At 35.2% G+C, this 26,688-nt stretch overlaps 1 protein-coding gene across 4 annotated transcripts in view; it reads left to right on the top strand.

The window, feature by feature from the left end:
- The window catches only part of TMTC2 (transmembrane O-mannosyltransferase targeting cadherins 2), a 253,991-nt gene extending 227,517 nt beyond the window's left edge, over nucleotides 1-26,474 (top strand). For 3 of the 4 annotated variants that reach the window (XM_040558339.1, XM_040558356.1, XM_040558363.1), the window contains 2 exons: nucleotides 2,408-2,471; nucleotides 23,526-26,474. In XM_040558339.1, the coding sequence (XP_040414273.1) occupies nucleotides 2,408-2,471; nucleotides 23,526-23,705 (244 nt within the window). In that variant the 3' untranslated portion in view covers nucleotides 23,706-26,474. Of the gene's footprint in view, nucleotides 1-2,407; nucleotides 2,472-22,650; nucleotides 23,193-23,525 lie in introns of those variants that run through there. The other variant, XM_040558346.1, reaches the window with a different exon arrangement.
- The last annotated feature ends 214 nt before the right edge of the window (nucleotides 26,475-26,688 follow it).

Here is a 26,688-nt window from a genome sequence, read left to right as displayed (position 1 = left end):
TTCTCCTGTATCTTAACTAAAGGAGCAGTTGCTGAATGCCTCAGTAATGGAACTGGCATTTTCCTGAACAGATTAGTTGGTGTATGTTCATTTATATAAACCATTTTTAATAGATAATTATAAATTTAAATTGATTTCAATTTGAAAATTAATGATTGGTATGTGCATGTGGGAGGAAAGCAAGCCATGTATTTCCACCACTGGGCAAAAAGAGGACAAGATTTTAATTTGGTTTACATTTACGTGCCAACAACACTTTTTTGAGCTGAAATGTATGGTCTGTGTCTGCCCCTGGGTAAGGCACCTTACATGTACAGGTTTCAACTACATTCAGAAATGCTTTGTTTCCTGACAGTTTTGTGTAAACTGGAAAAAAAAAAAAAAAGAAAAAAAAAAAGCTATGTGACATATTTCAATTTATATGCCTTGTAGTAAGTCCTGAAATTTGGAAGTATGATATATTTTTTTTTTTTCAGTAGTTTCAAGTGCTACTAATGCCCCTCAGGAGTGATTCAGAAGCATGTTAAATGAGTGTTTTTAGACATTCTATTATTTCTAACCACAGCAACCACTGTGTTGATGATGCATGTGCAAAGTAATATAAAACAGTTAACAGGTATCAACTGGGTTGTACGTGGTAAATTGTTAGTCAGGAAGTAGTTTCAGACTGCATGTGAAATATGTGAGAAACTTCAAAAGAATTATCCATCCTCCCTTTCTCTTCCCAAGACCAATAACTGTCTTTCAAAATATGTTGATTGGAATTAACTGCTTATCATGTATGATGTGGCTAATATTTAAAATTTTGGTGGATGGGAATACAAAATTAAAACACAATGTGATCACTGAACAACAAAACATGTAAAACATCATATATAACTAACAAAATCTCCAGATACAAGTGCTCAGTTGACTTATTCTCAGCTAATTACTGTTCTTGGAAGGGGAAGAAAAAGAAAAAAATAATCCATCCTAGCCTGTATTATCCTTGTTTTCTAATTTTTCACTTGTATCATACAAACGCATCTGTAATCACATAACAAAAAAAGATCTCATATGAAGACAGCTAACTCTCTCTATATTTTTTTTTCTCCTTGGCTTCAATATTGTGACAAAACAATAGCAAAAGATATGTAGCTTGCTGGTTGTTCCTACGTATTTACCATCTTTCTCATAACATGTATGTGTTTAAGAGATACCCCTTCAGCCAGTGGCCACAATGAAAATTTTGAGAGAATTTAAGAAGGTAGAGACGAAGAAGAAAGGAGTTTGAGAGAAGACTTAAAAAGGGCCTGTTGAGCAAAAAAATGTGTTTGGATTTCTTTGGCAACATACTGCATTCATTTGAATGCATTAAAATTAAAAGTCAGGGAATGAAGGTATAAAAATTAAACTACTAGGAGAATGCAGACACCATCTATATGAAAGGAAAAGGAAAAGAGGTGGGAGACTCGTCTTATTCCCATGCAATATGATGTCAAAGTTAAACCCAATCTTGGTCTGATGTGAGTAGGTGTTGAAATGAGAACTTATATAAATAATGAGAATGTATATAAAGAGGCAGATGACCTATTGTCTGTTATCACCAGTGACAGGACCCGTGGGAACGGTGTCAAGCTGAGGCAGGGGAAGTTTAGGCTGGACATCAGGAAGAGGTTCTTCACCGAGAGGGTGGTCGCGCACTGGAACAGGCTCCCCAGTGAAGTAGTCACTGCACCAAGCCTGTCTGAATTTAAGAAGAGATTGGACTGTGCACTTAGTCATATGGTTTAAACTTTTGGGCAGACCTGTGCAGTGCCAGGAGTTGGACTTGATGATCCTTATGGGTCCCTTCCAACTCGGGATATTCTATGATTCTATGATTCTATGATAAATGATTTCCCTGAATCATAGAAACCTATTTTTAAGAAATCCTTGTATTTTCTGCATTTTTTTTTCTTGAATAACAGTGTTATTGGAGAAGCGGAAAGAAATGAACTATGTTATTGTATAACATGTAGCTTAACAATTTACTGTTAAAGTATGGATAATTACAAAAATTAAGCCAGATTTTCCACTGGTGAAGACTGGTACATCAGTGCTTTTGTCTCAGAAGCACTCAGAAGAGTATTTAGCCTTCTGCAGTTCTCTCCAGTGTGCACTAATTTTCAGAAAAACTGTGTACCTTTTCAGCACTAAGAAGAAAATAAGGTACACAAAGAGGATTCATCAGATGAAATGGATATACTGAACTACAGTCTTTTAGATATTTTGGGTATTTGTTAAGGTAATATCCTTAAATGGTGGGGAATAGTTGCAGTATTTTTTTAGGTGTGCCTTTGTATGTTTGTTTGTTTGATTTTAACCCAAGGAAAATGAGGTTATGAGTAATTATATTGTTTTTTTTTTTTTTTTCCTGTTCTGATAGACAAGCCAGTCTTAATGAAGAAGCTGAGAAATATTATGAAATGGCAGCAGGATTAAGACCTAATGTAAGTACCTCCTTAATGATATCCATTACTTAAACTGATGAATGTGCTGTAGTGCTGAACTGTTTATGCTGAGGAGACTTCTTGCTGGAATGTTTGATCTCTTGGCCTGTATCATATATGGTCAATTATAGGGTAGTCAGATAAAGCCATGCATTGGCTAGACCAATCAGTACACTTTCATGTTATCTTAGTGTAGTATTCCAGCAACAAGTCATACTTGGCTCACATATTTGAAAAAGATTTATAGATTTAGATTTATTTATCTACTTTTAAATGTGTCAAGTTTGGAAAGCTCTCCTAATTCCAGCTATTTTCACTAGTAAAAAGATAATGAAAGTGTATTCTGTGATATACTACTTAAGGCATTTTAAATAATACGTTTATGCCTTTTCCTCTGTGAGGAACTTGTGGAAAATGTTGTTGTTCAACAAACTTAAAGATGGTTGTACAAAATCAAAGAAATGCTTATTCCTTGAAGTGGAAATATGTAGGAATATATGAGCGCCCTGTTAAAGAAAATAAAAGCTCATTACCAATTTTATTGCATCAGGAACTAAAGGAATAAAATATTTTCTTTTTACCATTTCTTACTTAATGTTATATTTCTTTTCAATTACCTTTGGACTTTGGGAGAAAACACCACTCACGGATATAAATGGGGCAGGAATTATTTTTAAACTCTCATACTTTGTCTATTGAAGGTATCAAGTACAGAACACATTCTTGTCATGAAATTCTATAGTGCTTAATTTGAAAATAGGTTAGCATTTTCATTAAAAAAAAATGGCAAAAAATACAGTCTTAAAACTGAAGAATTTTGGGGCCTAAAACCCCAAACTAACACTAGCTAAAACTCAAAATAAGCTAACAAAATATAATACAAAAAAATAAAGTAACTATTCATACAAAGCTTTCATTTTCACACAGTCTCTTAAAAAAAATAATCCAATATCTATGTATTCCTTTAATTCGTATTTTGTGAGATTACATTTTAGACTTTGTGATTTGTTGTGCTTTCCGGTAGGCTTTCTGGTGCAAGTCTTTTGCATTTTCTGAGTGGGTACTTTAATGTTGAAAAAATTCTCCATTCCCTCAAAGTTGGTACAATTCCTCTTCTCTTTTCTACAGTTCATCATACTCTCAAAAAGTTCCACAGAAACTCAAAAATTATTTTATTCTCATGTACCATAAGGAATATGATTATAGGGGTGAGGTTTCTCAGAGATCCTGTGAAGTAACTGAGGGCTTCTGGCTCATGGAGTGGTACTGTAAAGTCTAGGTGATTCTAAGTATTGCTGACAAACTTTACACAGTAAGACCCAAGTATAATTTTTGAAGGATGAGATAATCAGAACAGCTACTACCAAAAGATAGCAACTATCTACTAACTTAGATATTTATTGAATCAGCACTTGTTTAGCTTGGCTCTCCAGTGCATTGCACACACCATTAGCACCACTGTACTGTGGAAGTCAACAGAAGGGTAAAGCTCAGTGTTTCCGCAGGTATCTTAAGCATTTCAGTTCACAGCAAGAGCATACTTTTGAAGCACATCTCACAGACATCTCCACTTACTGCACTCTGGTTCTCATCACTTCTTGTAGTACATGAATGGGAGTATATGTGGGAGGAAACTAAACCAGAAGATGCATCCAGTATACTCCAGCAGCTAATAGGGATAGCCCAGAGGAAGTCCAAATTAAACCCCATGAAACATGCATTGCATGGCCAAGATTACCTTAGCATCCAAATGTTTTCCTTTCTGTTGTGCTATTCCACTTGTTAGTATAGAGATATCTTTCTGTCAGACAAATTTCACAGGAGGTTATGAAGCTATGTCTGAATGATCTTTTGTTGGCTGTAGGAATTTTTCCTGTGGAAAGCAAAATATGGTTTTAACATTAAATTGTTTTGATTTATAAGATCATTATCATCATGCAAAGAGTGTGTTATTTTACTGGTAATGTAAGATACATATATTTTGGAGGTAGGGTGACAGCCTCCTCCTTGGCCTGATAAACATCCCACCATTCCTACGTTGCTGGTAAGGGTCTATTTTTCCTTTTGTCAACTGTGAGGGTTCTTCAGTGTTTTTTTTTTTTTTTTTTTAATGCAAAAAATGTAACACATTTTTTCCAGTCATGCCCAGAAACAAGGTCAGCCTTGTTTGTAATTCTTAGTTCATTATTCTACCTTAAAATAATTGCTCTCTGTTTAGAAATAGTTTTATCTTGGTATCTAAATACTATTAGTGAATCAGAAGAAAAGTTAAATCTTGCTTTTTAAGTTTAAATCTAACAGGTACTCCTGTTGAGTTTCCTTTAAGAAGGAATTCACTTTTATCTTCAAGGTGCTAAAGTATAACTCTGTGGCTACCCATAATACGCATATGTTTCGTAACTTATCATAAATAATAATTGTAATGGTGCAGAGTGGGCAAGATGTATCAATTTTCATTGCCATCATTGACTGGTAGAGGAAAACTGTACAAGGGCAGTATCTCAAGAATGAAAGTCAAAGTTGTCAACTTTCTCATCTGTTTTCTTATTAACTCTCCAAATCGACCATAACAGTTTCAGAGCGGGGGAAAAAGAAATCACTCAAAGGGGGTTTTCTAGGTAGTAAGCAATATAAAGTAGATGTGGTAATACAGAGTTCCTGGTCTTTCCAAAGTAGAGTAGAATGCAAATTAGCTGGCCATAGTGAAATCCTGTGTGCTCAATTGCAACGTGTACTGGAAAATTAAATGTGCCAGGGACTAGTCTCTAGTGTCAAGCCAATCAGCTTCTCACAGTGCGTTCAGATACTGTCTGAGAGACTGCAGTGACCCAGTCCACAGCTATGTAGGAGCCATTCTTACGTCTTGAAAATGTAGAGAATAGATTTCTAATGGCCTGGAATGTTCCCTGCCCACAGTGTGACTTGTTATTCTGGATACAACCCTTGTATCTTCTCACTGCCTTATGAAGAATCAGCAAAATGATGAGAGTCAAGATATTAAAGAAATATCTTAATTTCAAGTAAAATATATTGCTGAAGGATTTTTTTTTTTATGTATCACTAATTGTCTGAAAACACTTCTTTGTAGAAAATTCAAATACTAGATGTATGAATGCAATGTAATATATAGATGTATGCATACACAATTCCATATATATACATGCATATATATACATTTGTGTGCATCTGTTTAATATCAGTTGCCAAGAGATCTGTTTCTACATTCCCTCACAGCGAAAATACTGTGGCATCTTTGAAGCCTCATTCTGCGCAATGGGGCTGCCTTGTTCCTAGAACAATGAAGTGGTAAAAGTGTCTGTTTTACAAGAGTCTTCCTCCTTCGGGTGCTTGAGATGGTACCTGTTGATTTTGGTGAATGAAACTTCTCTGAAACATGCAAGCCATTGTTTTTAAGAAAGCAAACAGATTATATTTTTGTAGTATTGGTGGTAATTAATTCATCATTGAATTAATTCTGATAGGACTGAAAAATACTGAAAATACTAATTATTCTCTCTGTGAAAAGCCTTATTCCAATGAATAAAGTATTTGCAAAAATATTATAACGGGTAAAGGAACTGCTGAATACAGCACAGGTGAGTTTATATATGTATATACACACTTCCTGAACATCTTTGCTTTTGGACACTCCTTCATTTTACGAAGTGTAAAAGAATTATAACACTTTGGTATAACAGCAGCTGCAGCTGAAATGCAGTTTGGGTACAAAATTAGAAACAAATCTGGCTAGTGTTATTCAGGAGTTAGACCTAGCCATTCTCTCAATAATGTTCGTGATTGGCCATATTTACAGTAGATGTTTATTTATCCTCTATGAAAGTAATTTCCAGTCAAATTTCAGAAGAGCGGTACTTTCTGTAGAATATAGTACTTCTGTGAAAAAGAGAATTGTTTTTCTTAATCTTCACTGAAGAGGCAAGCATTCTCAAAATTGTCTATTTATTTCCAAGTAGACTTCACAGAGTTGACTTTCCCCTGGAGAGCTAAGGAGGAATCCAGGAAGACATTCAGAGAATGAGTCTACTTTTATTTGCTATGAATCATTTCTTACAGGGCTCTCTGTTCCTCCTTCGACTCTATAGGTAACCTAGAGAGATTATTTTCCCTAGTGCCTGGATCTCTTTGAATATTTTCTGAAAAATGCATTCCCACGGTGTATGTTTACCATGGTCAAAACAAAATCATTTTAGAGCAGTGAGAATCCCATATGTGTTCATTCTAGCAGTGTTGGCTTGGATGTGTGTTTATCATGTTAGTCTAATTTTAACAAATGCAATTACATGAAGAAATGAAAGTGCAGGTTTCCTGGACAGCAAGACATGTATGCAGTGATTATTCTGAGTAGGAGTATTGCTGAGGAAAGTCTGTACTCAGAGATGGTTTCTAGGTGCTCTACATCTTGTAATGTTCATAAATCAGGCAATTGTTTTAACAAGTTGTTAGGCACTCTGTAATGTGAGCTTTAAGTTCACTTTGTTGTGGAAAAATCAGTCATGCAGAAACTATCCTTAAACTACCATTCTTTACAAGAATGTGAGATACTGACTTAAGCTCCAGCTGTTATTGAACTTTTAAGACATCATTTGTGTAATGGAACTTCATTTCTAATTTTTTAAGTCTGAACTTGAAGCAACCAATCCTTAAAAAGATGCTCTAGAACCCCCACATGTGGCCAATGGCTCTTGAGAAGAAAAGGCACTTTGAAGTGTGACCTCAAGAGTATTAAATAAAAGAGAGCTCACCAGAGCCTTAAGACTTTGAGCCACCACTTTGAGCTGATTGGCTTAGAAACATTCCTCAAGGAGATGCCATGACCTGCAAGTCACTGCCTTCCCAACCACATATTAATGCTGCTTGCAGTCTGGAGCTCATGACAGCTTTAAGCCCCATATCATCGGCACATTGTCAGAAACAGCTGTTTCCACTCTACCACTTCAAAAGGGCTTGATTAAATGGCTTACTGTAACAACATACATAAAGACACACACATAGAATGAGGGGGAAAAGAGAAATGTACCTATAAGCAAAATAAATATAATTTCAACTAGATGGTTTAATCATGGTGTGGGGGACTAAACTATTTCTTGACTTGAATGGTTTATGTAGTCAGTTAACACAATATCATAATAAAAAGCAGTTGCTACAAGTGCTTACTTTTTTTTTCCCCAATGCTGGAATACAGATTTAATGTCAAAGGCTCCAGCTTACAATACGCTCTACCTCAAGCTGTCCAACAGTTTAAAGAAGGACACTAGTGATTTCCAGATAATTGAGTATATGTTTTTACAGCCTTCTTATAGATAAAATGCTTTTGGTGCCTTGTATGGCATATATCCTTTTATTTATGGCAAGACCTCAAAAAATAAATAGCCTTCCTATAGTACATACATCTTAAAATCTGACATCTATCTTGAAATATATGTGACCAAGTTCTGCTTTATCACGATTTTCTTCCTGGGGTGTTTCAGTGCCAAATTTCCATATTTGACTTTCTCTTGAATGTTTAGTAATTCTGTCATTTAGCTTGGGTGAATGTGAAGAAGATGTCTTTAATGTCTTTACCAGTATCACTAAAGGCATATCCTGTTTTCACCAAGGTGAATTGTCATAAAGTTTTTAAGAGCTCCTGGTATGTTAGTTCTGCTCCTGATGGTAGGCAGGTTGTTTAGCATTGAGTCGTGAACTGTCTGCAGCTGATCCTCAACTGATAAGGCACTGTTCAGCACTTCACCAGCTCCAGTCTTCTCCTCATGCTGCTCCAGGGATACTGCAGATCGCTCACCAGCGATGGATCCATTGCTCCAGCAGCTCTTTTGAGAAGATCTACCTAGTCCCTGTAATCCAAACCCAAATAGGTTGTCTTTTCATAGTACTCAGCAGCATGGTACAGGTAAAGCTGTCATGGTCATCTACAGAAACAATATATATTTGATTTTTACACCACATATTATTACCAATAAAACATAAAATGGCTTGGGTTGGAAGGGGCCTTAAAGACCACTCAGTTCCATCCCCCTGCTATGAGCAGGGACATCTCCCACCAGACCAGGTTGCTCAAAGCCCCATCCAACCTGGCCTTGAACATTTCCAGGGTTGGGGTATCCAGAGATTCTGTGGGCAACCTGATTCAGTTCCTCACCACCCTCATTGTGAAGAATTTCTTCCTAACATCTAAATCTACCCTCTTTTAGTTTAAGGCCATTACTCCTTGTCCTATGACTACACTCCCTGACAAAGCATCCCTCCCCAGCTTTCCTGTAGGCCCCCTTTAGGCCTTATAGTGGCCTTTAGGAAGGCTGCTATAAGGTCTCCCCAGAGTCTTCTCTTCTCCAGGCTGGACAACCTCAGCCTGTCTTCATAGAGAGAGGTGCTCCAGCCCCTCGATAATCCTCTTGGCCTTCCTGTGGACTTGCTCCAGCAGGTCCGTGTCAGTCTTATGTTGGGGGCCCTGGAGCCGAGGGCAGTACTCTACATTGGGTCCCAGAAGACTTATGACAATTTTCAGCTAAGAATCCTTGTTCTAAAATGTTCTTCTGTCTGTTTATTTCCTTATCTAAAGTAATGATAACGTAGTCATCTTTTATTTTCAAATATTTATGCCATGGAATGACCACAGGATCCTATTTTTAAATAGCTAGTGTCAGGCATTGACTTGTGTCTGCTTTTACAGAAAATACTAAAGTGAGCCATATGGGGCAGGTGTAGCTTCTGCTGGTTGCCTGCCTGCCCTCTGAGCTGCCCCCAGCTTCTCCTGCCCTTTGCTCAGTGCTGCGCAGCTTCCCCCTCACAGCACCAGTTGCTGCTAAGCCGCGCATTGTTTAAAACTTCCTCTCAAGCATGCCAAGCTTTCCGCCTCAATGATATGAATGGCTGTGGACTCCTTCCAGCCCAGCAGCACTCTTGGCCTCCTGAAAATGACTCCTTTCTTCTTTCCTGTTGAAGGTGTGAGGAATAAGAAAACTTCCCAGGATCCAGTTCTTCCTCTCTTCCTGCTCTGTTGCTTTCTGAAGACTGAATCAATTGTTATAGGGCATACAAAACTTTTAGGGACTAAAAAGTGTACCACAGCTTCCCTAATGGGAAGATAGGCATGACTGATGGGAACCATGCTTCCAGATGGCACACTTTTAATGGTTTGTCTTTGGACAGTTAAATTGATCAGCTTCACTGGGACAAAAGGCAGTGGAACACCCTGAGAGGAAAGAGGATACCACTCTCTGATGTCAAAAGCATAAGAGAGCACTTTCTACTTACTGCAAATTGGGTGGAATGTCCCCTTTGACAGACAAAAGACTGCGTCCAAGATTTGATATCAGAATAGTTATGACATATGTCAGCCTGCCTAGAAGAAGATAGAAAGGGTCTTCACTGTTTACGTAGAATTAGCTACGCTTCTCCACGTAAGGAGCTTATCAGTGCATATTCTCTCTTTGCTCCCCATGAGATGAAAAGCTTTTTAAATCTAGTTTGGGACCTGGGCCCAAATTTTTGTTGTTGTTGTTGGTGCTTCACCCATTGCAGGTCCTTAACACTCAACTCATTTTTTTTGTCTGTGGCTAAGTGCAAGGCAGGTACATTGCCTTTATCCAGTTATTGGGAGAAGATTGTGTTTTTTTCTTTTGAACAAAACTTACATTTGTTCATGGTCCTCTTAAATATTTTATAGATGCATTGCATTTTTTCATTGTGCACAATTGTCAGCAGCTTCAAGACAGTTATGTGCACAGGATGTTCTTCTGAATCTTAAAGTATTCTTACTTTAGCAGAGATTATTGTCTCCCATCTGAAAAAAAAAAAAGGCAAATTAAAAAACCACCAACAACATAAAAAAAACAAACACATAGCATTTCTCATCCAAATGATCTCTGTCAGGGGACAAAGAAAGAACATGGGCTATTGGATTGGGGATATTTACCTGTAATACTGAAGCACAATATCAGGATGATTTGTATAATCTGAAAACCAACTTACTCAGCTGTGGAAAACACTAAATTTCCTTTGGGAAATACATGAAATGTTTTATAGCCTTATCCCAGAATATTCTACGTGCATTTTCTCATGCATGCTCCTAGCAGCTCTGTGAAAACAAAGATTGAGCGTGCTTTTGGGTGATTATGGAATATTTAAATCTGGTTCTAGATATTATCCATCATAGTCTAAGATGCATGGGAGGAAGCTGGAAATCATGTCATTATAGTTGTTAGCTTCTGTCTTATAAGAGTTAGATAATAGGAAATACTTTTGTACTCTTTTCTTCTGGTTATACAAGCAGTTAAACATGCGAATATCTGAGATCTATTGGCCCACTCAGTGTATTGGGTGAACTTGGGAATTATAATAAAAATATCTTTATGTTGCTTTTTGTTTCTCATCAAGAATAACTTGTTCGACATCGATATCATTATATATACTTATAAGTATTTTGTCTGCATGAGTTCTAAACAATTGAAGTGAAAATCTGTGTGAGATTTTTCTGCTTACATTGGATTTCTGTAGCACCATTGACTTGTTTAAAGCTACTTCTCTGTTTCTCCCATGTGAGAGGTAAATTGGGCTCTGTAGTTCCTGGTTTCTTCAAGTAAAATTATATAAACAGCTATCAACTCATCTTAATGTAAGGTTTTTCAAACAGCAAGCTTGCATACCCAGAAATACCCCACAAAGTAAGCTAAAATCTCGTTGTCATGGTAATTTGGAGTACTTTTCATTTTTAGCTATGAAAATGTTTGCAGATTTCCCATAAATATTAGTCCTTATACAGTCTAATTATTGCCATAATATATTTTCTGAGTCATTCATCTTTGTGAACTGTAAAATGTATAGACATGCTTTTCTTTAACAGGGGAAAGAAGTGTTGGAAATAAGCAACTGTATATTAACTCCTCTTTTCTAATTTCATTAACCTTTACATCTTCATTAAATCATCAATTACTCTTACCAAGAACTGTTGAAACAGTAATTTTGTGCTTAACATTTGAGAGAAACTCCGATGATTTCATGTGCTATTCACTTAGGATCTAGGTTGTATAAAGTTTTCAGTACGTCTGGTGGCAGTCTCTTGTGCTGCTCAGAGCTGCTGGTAGTCTTTTCTTTACAAACAAACAAACAAAAAACCACCCCAAAAAAACTAATTTGTTTTATGCATGCATCTTCCATTGTAACCTCTGTTGCCCTCTGTACTCAAAATCTTAATGTAACTAAATGTACAACATGTAAAAGACCATGTTATCACAAAAATTATGCAGGTTTATTATTAGTTCAGTAACGTTTTTCTGAAGTTAATCCAGGTGTTAAGGTATAGGCGGTGTTTTCTTTCCAAGCACCTACCTAGATGCATAACGTTGTTCTTTTGATCTCAAGGCATGGTTGTAATTCTCAATTGATAGATTGTAAATTCTCCAAATAGAAGAAGTTCTCATACCGAATAATACTTGAACTGTTTTCTTGTCAAGACCCTGATTCAGAAATTGTCTAGGTCTGTGCCTTAGTTAGCTTGAATGCTTTTCTCACATTTATAAAGCAAATTCTTTTTATGCTTTTATGTGCATTTTCATTATGCAAATCTGAAGTCTTTTTCTGGTATATAGATACATTTGGTTCACCATCAAAATTACTTGAAGAAAAAAGGATGTGTGACAGCTCCACCTGTCTCTTGGAGGTCAAAGTAATTTCATCTAGTGTTTCATCCACATCTTTCTCGACAAATAACTTTTCTATGGTTACTTTTCAGTATGAGAATAACAGTGCAGTGATTGTGCTCATACTCAACCATGGCATTCATTTACAGAATAATTCAAAAAGTAGGTTTGTGAAACTAATAGGATGACACAGCCCAGAATTGTAGTATTGATTTAAATAAAAGGATTCATCACATTTTGATATGATGGGAGACAGTAGTTTGTAAAGATACAGTCTCTTTGCTGAAATTTCGGAAGTGAAAATGATACATCACGGATAGACCTGTACACTTGATTGTGATTCACAGGCTTATAGTGATATAGCAGGGGGTACTATGCTGCCTGCATCAGTTCCTGGAGAGAGCAAGATTGGCTTTGCCTTGTAAATGTAGCCCTCAGTGTCAATCAAAAATAAAGTGCCATGAAATATAGAACTCACAGCAGTAGATTAGCATTTCAGAAATTAAACCATCTGTTTGAACTCAATTAAAAGAGAATCCAGCAAGGTTTTTCCTAATAGAGCATTCTAGTGCTGATTCTGGAAACAATGCAATGAATTTATTATGCAATTAGAACCGATAAGGAACTGATTTTAATGCTCATTAAATAAACTCAGCAGTACTACATTCTCAGTAGGATGTTTTGCAATAAATAACTTCTTAATTTTCTTCCTAGTCTATAATTCTGATGTATTTCTTATTCTAGGAAGGATATTTAGTTGTGGGTTGCCTTATCCTATTTGGCTTTTTTTCCCCACAAGTTCTGGAGAACTCGTGTTTCTGTTTCATGAGGTGGTTTTGATGCAGCTGCTTTTGGTTTTCCCTCCTAATAGCATACATAAGTGATTGTCTGGGAAAAAATGCCCATCAATAGGACTGTTTTGAGTCTGAGATCTGCCTGTGAACAATTTTGCAGACTGTCAGGAAGGAGACAGGTGGAAGTTTGCAACCTGACGTCATTTTCTTGTAATTTGTCTTTAAAAGGAACTTCAGTAACAGTCTGAATTTATTTTTCCCTGGAAAAGTTACAGTCTAGATACCTGCTAAGGAGAAGGCACAGTAAGGAGAGGATGGGTAGCTTTTAGTTTCCCCCAAAGAATAGTCACTTTCTCTAGAGGCATTCTGGAGTACTGTACATTGATCAACTCCGCATGTTGTATTTACATGATTCTATTTACCACAGTTAGTTTTACTGGAGAGCAAATACACACTCAAGTGTACCTACCCTTTTGAAACATATCTTCCATCTAATGAACAGCTTTGGTACTGAGCTGAGGCAGTTTTACTAATTCTTCAGGTGCTCCAGTAAAGATTGTCTTCCTGTAACAGTAAGTAACTTTAATCTGACATTATGGTTTGTAACAGTGCCAGTTGCCTCAGCATCTGGCTCCCTTAAACTCATTGCAAATGATTACAGCATGAAAGAAAATAGAAATCTTTTCCAATATAACAACAACAGTAAAAAAGAAAAACTACAATAAAAAAACTAAATTAAATTCCATATGAAGGTTTGTTGTATATCTCTTAGGTACCATGGGGTGAATGATTGATGTATTTATAGTGGAGCTATCTTGTGGAAGGTTACTGTGACTTGGTAGTTCTCTGCATTATTTCTTCACATTGTGACTGCTTTAAAATACACTTATAATTATTTGATTTACTTTTATCATATTTAAAAGATCAACACACAACCCATCATTAATTCTGTTTGAAAAATTCTGTTTAATAGTCACATTGATTGAGTTTCTTGCTAATTAATTCACAAATTGGTTATTTTACTAATAACAGAGGAAGAAAATACTTTCTGATGGCATTTCTTCTCCACTTCAGTCTGTGAAGGACTTTCCCCGGGGCAGTTTGGAGCAAGCAGCTTCTTTCATTGAGTAATTTCTGACATTGAATTTCAGAGGCAGGAATTGAACTTTGATTTCTTGGTGCTATTTCTGCAAATAGTTGTCCTCCTGTGCTTTAATAAATAAATAATTAAATATTTTTATAAAAGGAAAATATTATTTGCAGTGTTGTTTGCATTTCTTAAAAATGGAGTTTGAAGAGTACGGAAAACTTTTGTTCACTAAACAGCAGTTATTAGCATATGCAGTATTAAGAGCAAACTTCCAGAGTAGTATGTGTAGGTCCACCACTGAACACTTCTTAGTCTTTTTGATGTTACTTACAAAGCACTGCAAATATACATGTAATTGATCAGATGTAGCAAATAAGGCTGCTTTCACAGAAAGTAGCTTTATTTTTTAACAAGTCACAATCTTGTAAAAGCCTAGCAAGTGATTAGTGTCCAATGGACTCACTATTAGCAGTCAAAAGACCACATTTTAGAAACTGTGGTCTTAAAATCTTTAAGCTACAAGAATCAAAATTAAATCCTAGCGTTTACCCTGGAAGTCAATAATTTTAATATGTACTGTAGATTTAATTGCTAAATACTATACAGGGAACACCTGCAGGTTACTGGCTGCCAAAAAGTAAGTCATGAATTCATATGAATTATATGGAACAGTGTAATTCAGGATTTTTGAAAGGACCTATAGTGTGTGCCTCTTTTCTCAGCTACTCTCATGTTCTTGTGGATAAAACTAAAGTCAAGAGAGAGTGTGAGCAAATCCTTTTTGCTCTATACAACAGGCATGAAAGTGATGGGAGCCAGATGAAGGGGACAAAAGGGAAGAAAAAAGATTGATATGCAACCTTGTTCATGAACAACATTTTTTCAAACTTTTTCAGTTCTGTCAACTGTGTAAAGAAAAACATAGTTCCTTGAGCAATACATCCTCTCAAGAGTTCTTTTTTTTTTTTAATTTATTTACAAAGTTACAGAGTTCATTTTCATTTGTAAAATTGCCTTGGTAACATTTTTATGCGCTGAAGTTGCATTTATTTGAACAATTTGAAAATACCTTCAGACACTGTTGATAAAACATGCTATCAAAATTGTATCACTTCGAGAAATAGACTTCAATTGTACTTTCCCGCCAATTAAATTATTACTAGTAGAGGAAAAACGTGGTCTTGTTTTTTTTTTTTTTTTTCCTTGTTGCCTTGGGAAAGTTAGTCAAAAGAAACTGTCTACAAAGTTCATCCTAAAACATGCTGCAATGCCTAACAATCTCCTTATACATGTATTTTTCTTTCTTTTCCTTTTTTTCCCAGTTTTTGTAATGCTTTAATATAACACTTTTAAAAATATATATATATTTGAGCTGTCGTAATAGTAAATATGCCTGTTACAAGCCTTAAATAATTTTTTGAGATTCTTTCTTTGTGCTTAGAGCAAATCTGTCAAGTTGCATATAATGGTTTACACAGTGTGCCTGAAAGCTTTACTTTATAACGGCAAATACCTAAATAGTACTGAAAACATACAGCAATAGTCATATTAATCAAGTTCTTAAGTGTTTAATTCAGCTGACTGCACTTGTCAGCCAAAGGTGCAAAGCCTTCTTTGACACTTAACATTTCATCTGAACATCTTGAGTCAAAATCCTGGAAATCTTGTGATTTTGAGATTCCTTTAATTAGGACTAAAGTAGAGCTTAATTAAATTTTCAAGGCCAGAAATGGGCTCCTTTTCCTTCTGAAATTTTGGTAGTTAGCTATTCTACTCAAAAATGGAAGTTATAATGCAATACTTCATGTGACTGTGAGTAGTATCTTGAAAAACTATGCAAAGTTCCCTGAGGACTGATGTATTTGATCAATATCTGGGCAAAAATAGATGTATGGTGCATTCATTCTCAGCAGTCATTTTTGTTTTCCAGTGACACTTTATTGGATTGAAAAAAATGAACTTTCTTTTTTTTTGTAAAGCTGGCATGAAAAAATTGAACTTTTTTCCATAAAGCTGGCAGTATACACAGAGATAGTGAAACCTAAAGCATTTTAGAGATCAGATGATCTCTAAACTAGAGTGTTCTCTGAAGATTAGCCAGTTTGATTGTGTTAATAAGGACAGCTATTCTAATCAGCCCTGCGTTTGTGCCACTGGGTAAAGTAGGTTATATTCTTTGTTTTAACACTTGGCATTTCTTCTAAATTAGCAGTGGTTTATCTGTCTTTAGACAGTAACACAAAGCTATCCATTTTTCTTGTTTCCTAGGTTTAGAAAGAAAGTGCATGCAAAAGTACATATTTACTAACATATTTAACTCCATTTAAAAATACCTTTACTTTTTCTTAATAGGACATATTTCTGTTACTGAAAGATTTTAAACAATTTCTGTTTGTCAGTATGGTAGTACAGATGACATTTCTGTTCAGCAAGTATCTGACTTGCTGAGAATAGACTTTCTAATTAGCACACAGGGTACTCGTGTGAGATAAGGTAAAGGAGTCGTTAAATGTTTTATGCCATAATCATAGCTGTGTATTAAAATGATCAAATTGCAGGCATCAGAGCACAGCTGGATTTCTATAAACAAAAATTAAGTCATCTGATGATTATTTTTTTTTATGAAATCATACAGTGCTAGGAAAATTGGGTAAGATTATCATATGCCATACTGATGAGAACATTTGTTCTGGAAAGTTACGAAGTTTAATTAGAAACATTTTGAGGCCTGGATTTTTTTTTATTTTTTTAATATAACCATAATATTAAATACTCATAACGTATGTTCCTGTTTAGTTTTTATTATGGTAAAACAAGTATGTTATCTAAAAATGTCCATCGCTGTTTCTATATAAACTGAGAGTGATTACTAGGAGTTTTTTTAAGCATAAATCAAAGCAATGGATGCATGGCCATTGATAAAAAATCTAGATATACTGAAATTACAAATGTGAGTACATTTTTGTGGGGCTTTTAAAGCTGCCATGGTGATCTGCAACCTTTACCAACTGTAACAAAGGCTTTTGTTAACTTACCCACATATAAAATGGTATACTCTGAATTTATATAAAGGCGAACGGCAGGTAGCTTTTCAGCAACAAGATGCAACATACAGCTGTATACACTTGTTTAGTTTTGGATAGCTATGTTTTTAAAACTTTGAGTATTCTATGGAGTTTAATATGAAGAAAACATGGAGCGAAAAAATCTCCATTGCTAGAGAAAATTGATGATAAAATGCCCCATATTGGTGTGATAATTTGAGAAACAAACTAGACTGGTTGATGTTCCTCCTTGTGCCAAGTCTAGAACTCTTCTCCAGCTCACAACTGTGGGTTTTCTTACTAATATTGATGACTGAGGAGGGGAGCAATTCTTCCTTCATTTTCCAGTTTTGGGTTTTAGATATAAATATCTTGGAGCTTTTGATTTTAGACAGGAAAGTCTACAGTGTTCAAAAGCACACAAGACTAGATCCATACAGACAATTGCCTTATATTCTCTCATTGCACCAGGCAGATAAAAGCATCATGTGCTTTGAATGTCCAGATGAAAATGTCCAAATGTAAAAATAAATAAATAAAGAACAACAACAACAAAACAAAAATATATGACCTAGCGTTTATGTAGTACCATCAGTTGGTAAGGTGACCAAGTACTGGTCTTTACTTTTGCCTTATTACCTTGGTACTCTATCCTGACTTGAGACTATTGCATAAATGGTATTCAACAGAAACTGTGTATTTTTCCTATCCGCTTTTTTGTGTATGTGTGCTTTGTTTTTTGATGTCCTTATTTTTTTCTTGAGGGTGTTCATCTTTTGGTCTGGAGATTAATAACTTGCCACTTTGGTGAACTAAATATGACTAGAATATGAAATAAAGACTATTTATTTTATGGAATATTGGTAAATTACTAAGGCTGTTCTCTCTCAGAGTTACTATCAATGTAATACTCTCAAACCTGATGACTAAATCCAAGGACCCACTCCCCTCTAGAGCCCAGGCTTGTTGTTAGTTAGATTTATGTAGCTATGTATGTCAGTTAACATCACAGTAATTAGATTGGGATGCAGGCTCCCTTTACAGCAGAGATGTTTAGGTCCATTTCTGACTAATGCAACTGTGGAAACTGTGCTGTTCAGAATATTTACTCAAATAAATACTTGCGGGAAGAATGTTTTTCTCTCCATTTCTCATCTTCACTATTTAAGCTGAAAGCTGTTGTTGACACAAAAGCATATTTGCAGAAGTTGTTCATGGGCAAACTTGCAATTAAGTGTGCACTTAACTGTCGTAAAGGAGGAGTTGCATAGCATTCTTCCATTTTATGAGAGAGTTTGCAAAGAAGCTGATGTTTTTGTTTTACAACAGAACTGAATGCTTTGCAGTCTGGGCTGATGACACAGGAAATCTCCCTCAACTATGACTTTTATGCTTTTTTATTCTCTTTGATCTATAACATTTTTCCATACATTCTGTCATCTTCTTCCAGAATGCCTTTTCCACTAAGTTATCTGTTCTTAGACTATTTACTATTGTCATCTCAGGCAGCTTACTGGAGGTAGGTGTTTTAGTTGTGATTTATGTGCTGTTTGGAACAAAATACCAGAGAGAGTGTATGCAAACTGCAGTTCTTAAGAGATAAAGCAGCATAGAGAACCGGGTAGAAAACATGAATCTGTGGAAGCAATAACTGACACTTGGCTTGTCTGGCAACAGTAGCTCGCTCCTATGAAAAGGTCTACTTCTACGTGTAACTCTGTCTCTAGAATTTTGTAGTAAAGAGTAAGATCCAGTTGGCAGCCACTATTTCTCTACATACCTCTCCCCTGTGTCTCCTTTCCCCCCACACTTTAAAATAGTATGCTTACATCTTGGGCAACCCTTAGGTCATGGTTTTACTTGGATGTTTTGAGGTCTGTCAAAAGTGCCACCCGTTAAATTATTCTGTTGTCCACGGTTATCTTTAGCAGTAAAAAAAGGAGCTGTTGACATTTTGATTGATTCAGAAAATACTATGCTGTGCTACAGCAATAACACCAGTAATAAAAGTTCAAGTGAAAACTCTTGCCATCACTGTAGCAGGATAAAAAAGGTATTACAACACATTGTGACATGGTCACTGATAGGATGAAACAGTCCACCATTCTTTTCTTTCATACCTAGTGATCCATCCTACAACTAATACTGTGCTGCTTCACTACTCAGCCATTGTATCACCTATGTATCTTCACTTATCAAAGAGAAATACCTTAATTCTTCTTTTTCACCCAAAACTGCTGGAATGAAATGCTCACATGTGACATTGTGTGTCTTTCTCTAAGTATAAACTTTACTCAACAAGAACACTTAAGAGAATAAGGGTCCTTAATTGTACTATTAAAACAAAACACTTAACCTGTGTATTTCTGATGGGTTGGCCATGCTGATTACAGTTTTCATTAAAGAGTCCTGGGTTTGTTTTGAAACATCTACAAGATTGTGTACTACAGTAATTTACTAAGAGCAAGAGGAATATTGGCAACATCTTTTCAGTGACCTTATAAAATGGCTAAGTGAGAAGTAGCTTGCAGTTTTTATTCTACTGGAATATAAGGTGGCATGATTTTCATTAAAATTACCTCAGCAGCAACAAAATGTATTTCCATTTCAGAATCTGTCACTGTGGCTTCTGTGGTGTCAAGCAAAGAAGGTCGTTTTAAGCAGAACTTTGGGGAAAAGAATTTCAGATTCAAACACAATGCTTGTGTTTGGGCTATTCTTTGGTCATACTTGCCACGCGAAAGCTGTTTTTGAACTAGACTCTGTTTGTGTATTTGTTTTTCTCTCTATAAATTCTTAGGCATATATAGGAGTAAACTTGTCTTCTGTTTGGGACTGTTGTTCTGATATGGCATTAGCTATACATAGAGCCAGAGATGATGAACAAAATATTAGTTCATCAACTGTGCTGGTAAGATTCTTTGTATTGGTAGGTCCAATATGGTACTTGGTTACATTAGTGTAATCCTGAAGTACTACACAGATTATTTTGAATTATTTGGGGATTCCATAATACATTTTAGAGAAGAATTTAATTCATGCTAATTTATTTTTATTTTTTTGCATGCCCCATGGCTCTCCTTTTCTTTGGTGGTATGGAGAAAGTTTGAAAGAACTGTCATCAATGTAAACCAAAAACACCTCAGGCAACTGAGTTCATGCCTTTTTTTATTTTGTTATTCATTAACTACACTGTTATTCCTTTCCCCATCACCCCCCCAATCATACCCCCCAAAAACACTCTAAGGAAACAAGCACACCACAACAAAAATGCTAATAAAGAGAATAATTCCCAATAGACCATAAAAGACAGCATTTATAACCCTGATAGAAATGCCATTCAGCTTTTCTGATGTAAAGCATCTGTCTCCAAAAGGAAATGAAGGAAGGCCTGTTTCTCCTTTCAAGTCTCTGAAGTAGTAGGTGGTGTCATTTGTTATACAGTGCTACAAGTCCCCAGTTATTGCACTGGTAGCTGCTGGCTGCCTTTGTTCACGTACTGAAAAGTTTTATCAGCTGTCTTTAATAAAAGAAAATATATGTGAAGAAAAACTATAGCAAATGTCTCTTGCTCTGTATTCTCAGACCATCATTTATAACTATCAGGGCGTGATGATGCTGATGTGTCATCCTTCAGTCATCCAAAATTCTTGTGACTGTTACCATATGCCATAGATACTGGGATGGCTGATGCACTAAAAAGTCAAGGAGCAGTCTTTCAGATATCCTGTGCACTTCATCCTCTGAAACATGAAGGAGTTGGTGTGAACTTGTAGCATTACTTGAAATGAATTTTCACTGCAATGGATACATTTTCATTAATATGGCCTAAAATTTGCTGAGTCTCCAGAACATCAGGAATAATAAGTAGAAGTTGAAGATTTTCACATTTAGTTAAAAGGTTTATTTTTTTTCTATATAATTTTGTTGCTTGCTTTAGTGAAATGATGTATCAAATTAAAGACATGATGGCAGAAGAGTTCTCTTAGCTAGGTGTACAGTCTTAAATATATGACTTTCTTTAGAGTATTTGATTAGTACCATACACATACAATATCTTCAGGGATGTGTGAAGGAAATGGAGAGGAATTCTGGAATCCATATGAGAAAACTGTGTTACTTCTCACACAATAAGTTTATGAATGTTATAAAATTAGAAATGAGCACATTTTAACGTGTCTTATTTAATACGAGTTTTTCTAGGTTTATGTTTTTTAATCCTTATCCTGTTGTAAGCTTTGTCTAGCTACATACATCTGCACAAAATTATATTTTGAGAGAGAAAACAGTACTATGTCAGTGACTGAACTCTTGAAAAAAGCTGTTTGATTCACAAACTCTAGTAAGACAAATGGCTAAAAAATTAGCGAGTATGGACCATCCTACTTATGCTAATGTACAGAAAATTCTCTCAAAAAATCTCCTATCTAAAATTAAACGAATAAATATATGGATATTTAGACAGCCATCCATTTGCCTATCATTCTTCACTTGCATCATTTCAATTAGCACCCATAACTTCTGTAATTAGGGAGTATATTATTCCATTTTAAAATAGTGTGTACTACTGACACTGCTATGGGGAAACTATGGTAATGTGGCTGCTAAGATGTGTTGTCTGTAGCAAAGATTACATTTCAAGGGCTTAGTTTTCCTTCTTTATGTGGCATATGACTGAATAAGAAAGTTTGGAGAGTATTTAACTCAGAAATACTTCACAAAATCTATCTGGGGATTTTTTTTTGTTTGTTTGTTTTGTTTTGTTCTGTTTTATAGTAGAAGCCATATATAGTATCTGACTTGGGGTGAGGGCAGGGAGTTAATCTGTCAGGGTTAAGCAAGAAAAATTAAATCTAAAAGTAATATCTTCATATTCGACTGCATTAGCATTGTGGGGTTTACAATAGGGAGGGTTGAATTCATTTTATTTTGCCTAATTCCTGAAAGTCTGGAAACCATTTGTTCTGAAAACTTGTTTCATTGCTGTCCTTATCAGTTTTTATGATGTATATCTTAATAGGTGAAAAGAAGCAGGAAGAAAGGTGAGAAAATACGAAATATCCATAGAACATAAAAGTAAAGTATTTTCTGAGCACATTTCCACTGCAAAATTTAGGTTTTGGGCATGAGTTACAGGGTTGGGGTTTTTTTTGGAAGCTTGAACAAGAAGGATAAGAATTTAATTTGCTAGTGGATAGGTTTGGAACATAGGTAAGTCTTCCTCATCCGGATGACTTCCCATTACCACATTAGTCTGGGACATCATCCCTAGTGAATATTTTATTGGCCTTCTACCTACCGTATTTTCATGAAGTTATTTTCATTGAAGGAATTCTAGAGCATTTCTCTTCCTCACTCCTAATAGTCTCAAGCTGATTTTCCATGTGGCTTCACGTTTCAAGTACTGCAATTTGATCAGAAAACTGGTGAGTGCTGTCTTGAAACACTTATCCTCTGAGGCAAAACTATATGACTTTGAAAGTTGAAAGTGAGTGCTCCTGAAGCTCATCGGAAATGATAGTGACCAGAGGAGGGGGGGTAATAGTGAATTTTGTCTAGTATCCTCTTTCCCCTTTTTCTTTGAAATGCAAGGTGCTGGTTTGGCAAATAGCATTACTGTGTTCTCTCTAGCATGTGAAGACCTTATGTACTTGCAAAAAGGTAGGTTAGACTGCTGTCTTCGGCTTCATAAATCTGCTTTCTTTGCCCTTGTAATACTTGTTAGCTGTAGTAACTAGTCATGTTCAATTATCATGTAGAACCTTTTATTTCATGGTGGAATAATCTTAGGATTGAAAAATGAAAACAAGGAGCATTTTGTCTTAGCTAAAGATGGAATAATTGTTAGTAATGTGAGGAGCTTTTTCATAGATTTGTTATAAATGTTTCAAATATTTGTTATTAAAATAGTGTTTCCACCATGTTAATTTTATTCAGTCATTCATTAAGGAATAATTGCCACAGCCTGAATCTAAATGGATATCCTAGGACTCCTGAATATCCTTAGAATCTGAGAATAGATTGTATTTTCTACTAGTTATAATTAAGACAGAGAAGGGATGAGTTCCAGTGTGTTAACTATTCCCACCAATTATAAACTCTTTATTGGCAATGAGTTAAATTAAAATTAAATTCCTGTCTTTAATCCACTCTTGGACTACTTTAATTTTCTCTTGGAAACTGTGCTATGCTGACATTACCACATGTAAAGCTTTATGAGGTCTGTGTTTTCTCATTAAAGAAAGAAGTCTATGTCTGTAGACACCAGAGCTCTCTCTGTTTAAAGCACAAAGTACACAGCAGCTGTTCAGAAACTTTTTCTTGTTATCTCTATTTGCTTAAATTGCTAAATTGCTTCCATGAAAAGTCTGCAAACATAAGGGAATAATTTAAGTCGAAGAAGATTGTCTGAAAAGAAAAACTGAAAATATTCTTAATATTTCTCTTTCCCTTTTTTTTTGTACCAGTATCCAGCTGCCTTAATGAATCTTGGAGCCATTCTCCATCTGAATGGTAAACTGAAAGAGGCTGAAGAAAACTACCTCCTTGCTCTTCAACTTAAACCTGATGATGTCATCACTCAGTCCAATCTTCGCAAATTGTGGAATATCATGGAGAAACAAGGTTTAAAGACAGCCAAGACATGATACCGAAAACTCTGAACTTTTTTTGTCTTAAATTGATTAAAAACCCAAACTAGAACTTCCATACAGCTGTCTGATCAGAGAACTCATTGGACTTGAGTGCAAGGATCAGAGATCTTGATTGATTGCTGCTAGGAGAAGCTATTCTGCTTTTTTGGCTTTTTTTTTTTCTCTTTTTTTTTTTTCTAGATAAAAAGGGAGACTGAGATATTCATGAAGGACTTCAGTGTTAGCCCACAAAAAGATTTAGAACCACAGCACTCAGAAGAGGGTGTCTTGGCATATTTGATAAATCATTGCAAATCCCACATTGCTTACTTGTGTGTGGGTACTTGAAATGTATACTGTCATAGAAATACTAAAGGAAATTTGTACAGTATACACTAAACCATATGGGAATAAAAGTGGGAATAAAATAGTAGGTTAAAGTATTTTGTGATACTGTAACTCATTAAAATGCCTACTAAATCCAGTGTGTTTGCAGTTTGTCTTAATGCTGCTGTATCTCACTTTAAGACCACTTAATTCACAGTTGATATGGCCAATTTTTATTTTTATTTTTAAACCTGTCACTTGTGTTTAGATGGCACAGTCATAATTGTTTAGTAAGAATACATATATTATTTCAATTTATTAAAAAATTTGTTGCAGTTCTGAGATGCACAGTCAAATGGCTATGGGCTAGACAGAATGAGCAAGGAATTGCCCAAATTCTATCATATTCTATCTACAAATCATATGTGTATGTAGAAGCTAAAAAAAAAAAAAAAGTCCAAAGGTGTGATTTGTCCTGACTTAGCAATATGAGTGAGACTGATATTTGCCGTGGTATTGAATATGGTCAGAATGTCATCTTAAGAAAAAGAAAAAAAAAAAAGATAAAAATGTTTGAATCTTTCCACATTGTTGTCAGATAAGATTGACTTTAAACTAGATTCTGCATCCAATATTTTTGCAATAATTCAGCCAAGTGAGATTTGAAAATATTAGTGCTTGGATATGCTACAGAGACTTCATGATCAACTCGGAGAGAAGGGAATGTAATAATACATTGTTGAGGCTAGAAAATAGGGACTGGATTAGATTACGCATAGAATAGCGCACATAGGTCAAGAGAAATGTGAAACAGTGGTTGCCAGTTACTTTTCACAGTGGTGGTGTTTTAAAAACATATTACCTATTCAGATTCTAACCAAATACTATAATTCTGTTTGTGTTCTGACATGTGCTAGCAGCAGAGCTGTCAAATATCTAAGTATGCTTCTGTTGAGGTTCAGTTAATTTCTGATTCAGAATGATTTGGCCTAGTTACAGTTTTATTCTTCAGTTTATAAATGTAAAAATAATTTATTTTAAATTGCAGTGTATTGAAACTTTTGTAAGATTTTTTTTTCCTCCAGGCCATTTGTTAACTGCTTTCTTTCTTTGGAATAAGTATTATTGCTTATAAGAAAATGTACCGTTTCATTTAATGACCTGTTGGTATCTGCTTCAATGTTCATTTCATAAAGTTAGATGTAATGTTAAAGTGGTAGAGCACCTTGAACTGAAGCTTCTTCAGGATCTTCTGCTAAAAACTCTTTATTACTGAGAAAGTTTTGTTGTTGGTGGTGTTTTTTTAACTGTTAAGCACCATTCCAACAAAACCGTAGAAAAGAATACTTTGCTGTATTTATTTATTTATTACTTGACTGCAGCAATGTTACCTGCCATTAACACAGTAGTCTTCAAGTATTACTATTTCTTTTACTTTGTTTTCTTTGCATTTTTTTTTTTGTGGTTAGTATGTGTACCTAATGGGAAGGGGGACACTTGAGTTACTCTTCTTGATAATTCTCCACTTAAGCTTGGATATAAATCTGTGTTGAAATAGATTGGGGAGTAGCTGTTTCAAAGTCAGTATAGTAAGAAAATGTAGTAGTGTGTGTTTCCTTTTCTTTCCTCTTGCTCACTAAAATATCATATTGCTAAGTTCACAACTGGCCTAGCAGAAGGGCCAGAGGGGCAAGATTGTTTGGTTTTGTGGAATGTGTCAAATTTTTCTCAAATAATGTTTTGGCTGGAAAAGCAAAATTGAAGGGTCAAAAGTTGAATTTCTACTTTATCATTGAAACTAGTGGTAGAACACAATAGTAGCTGAACTTATTATCCTCCTTCACTGTTTTTCTGGAAAAAATATAAAAATAAATTAGATAGAACCTGTGACTTAACCCAGTATAAAACTGTGGTATCTTGCAGCTTTATTTGCTCAACAGCCATCAAACTTCGATGGCTTCTAGGTCTTAACCATTCATTCACTGTGTTATTTTTCCTTCAATTTGTACTCATTCTTGTTTAGTAACTTGTATTCATTGCACACAAGAGGGAAGGGGGGAGCACTCATTTGATGCAGTATCATGCTTGTGTTTTTGCTTGTTTCTTTAAAAAAAAAAAAAGAGAGAAAAAAAGGACTAGCTTAAATTTAACAAGAATGTCCCTGAATACATTTTTAAATATAGGTCTGGGCTTGATAACTTTCTTCTTTTGGGATAAATTTGAAACATGTTTAGAATATGTCTCTCTGCTCAGGGATTTATGGTGGATTATTGCAGACAGTGCTAAAAAATAGAAGAGCACAAGACAAGTTTACTAAATTAAAATTTTATTTTTTGAAAAACTGTTATTTGTATAAATTATCAGATTTGTAGGCTTTCCTTTTTTTTGTAGAAATAATTGTTTATGTGCCAGATAAGAGAATTTCAATTTTGTTTTCAATAATAAAGCATTGATAACTAATACATTGTGCATTCCTTTATCTGTTACTGTAACAACTCTTTTTTAATCCTTATTATTCTAATTTAGTGAGTTAGGCATGAGAGAGCTATATAGCCTAAACAGACTGAAAATCTATTGTAGCTGTTTTTTTTTTTTTTTTTTTTTTTTTTTTCCTATACTCTATTACAATTATTATTCATTTGATATTTTCAAAAAGGTTCTCTGGAAGCAT

Source organism: Cygnus olor, chromosome 1 (assembly GCF_009769625.2).
Source record: "Cygnus olor isolate bCygOlo1 chromosome 1, bCygOlo1.pri.v2, whole genome shotgun sequence".
Classification (NCBI taxonomy): domain Eukaryota; kingdom Metazoa; phylum Chordata; class Aves; order Anseriformes; family Anatidae; genus Cygnus; species Cygnus olor.
The sequence above is the reverse complement of the archived record's forward strand: the minus strand, read 5'-3'. Positions and strand labels throughout refer to the sequence as shown.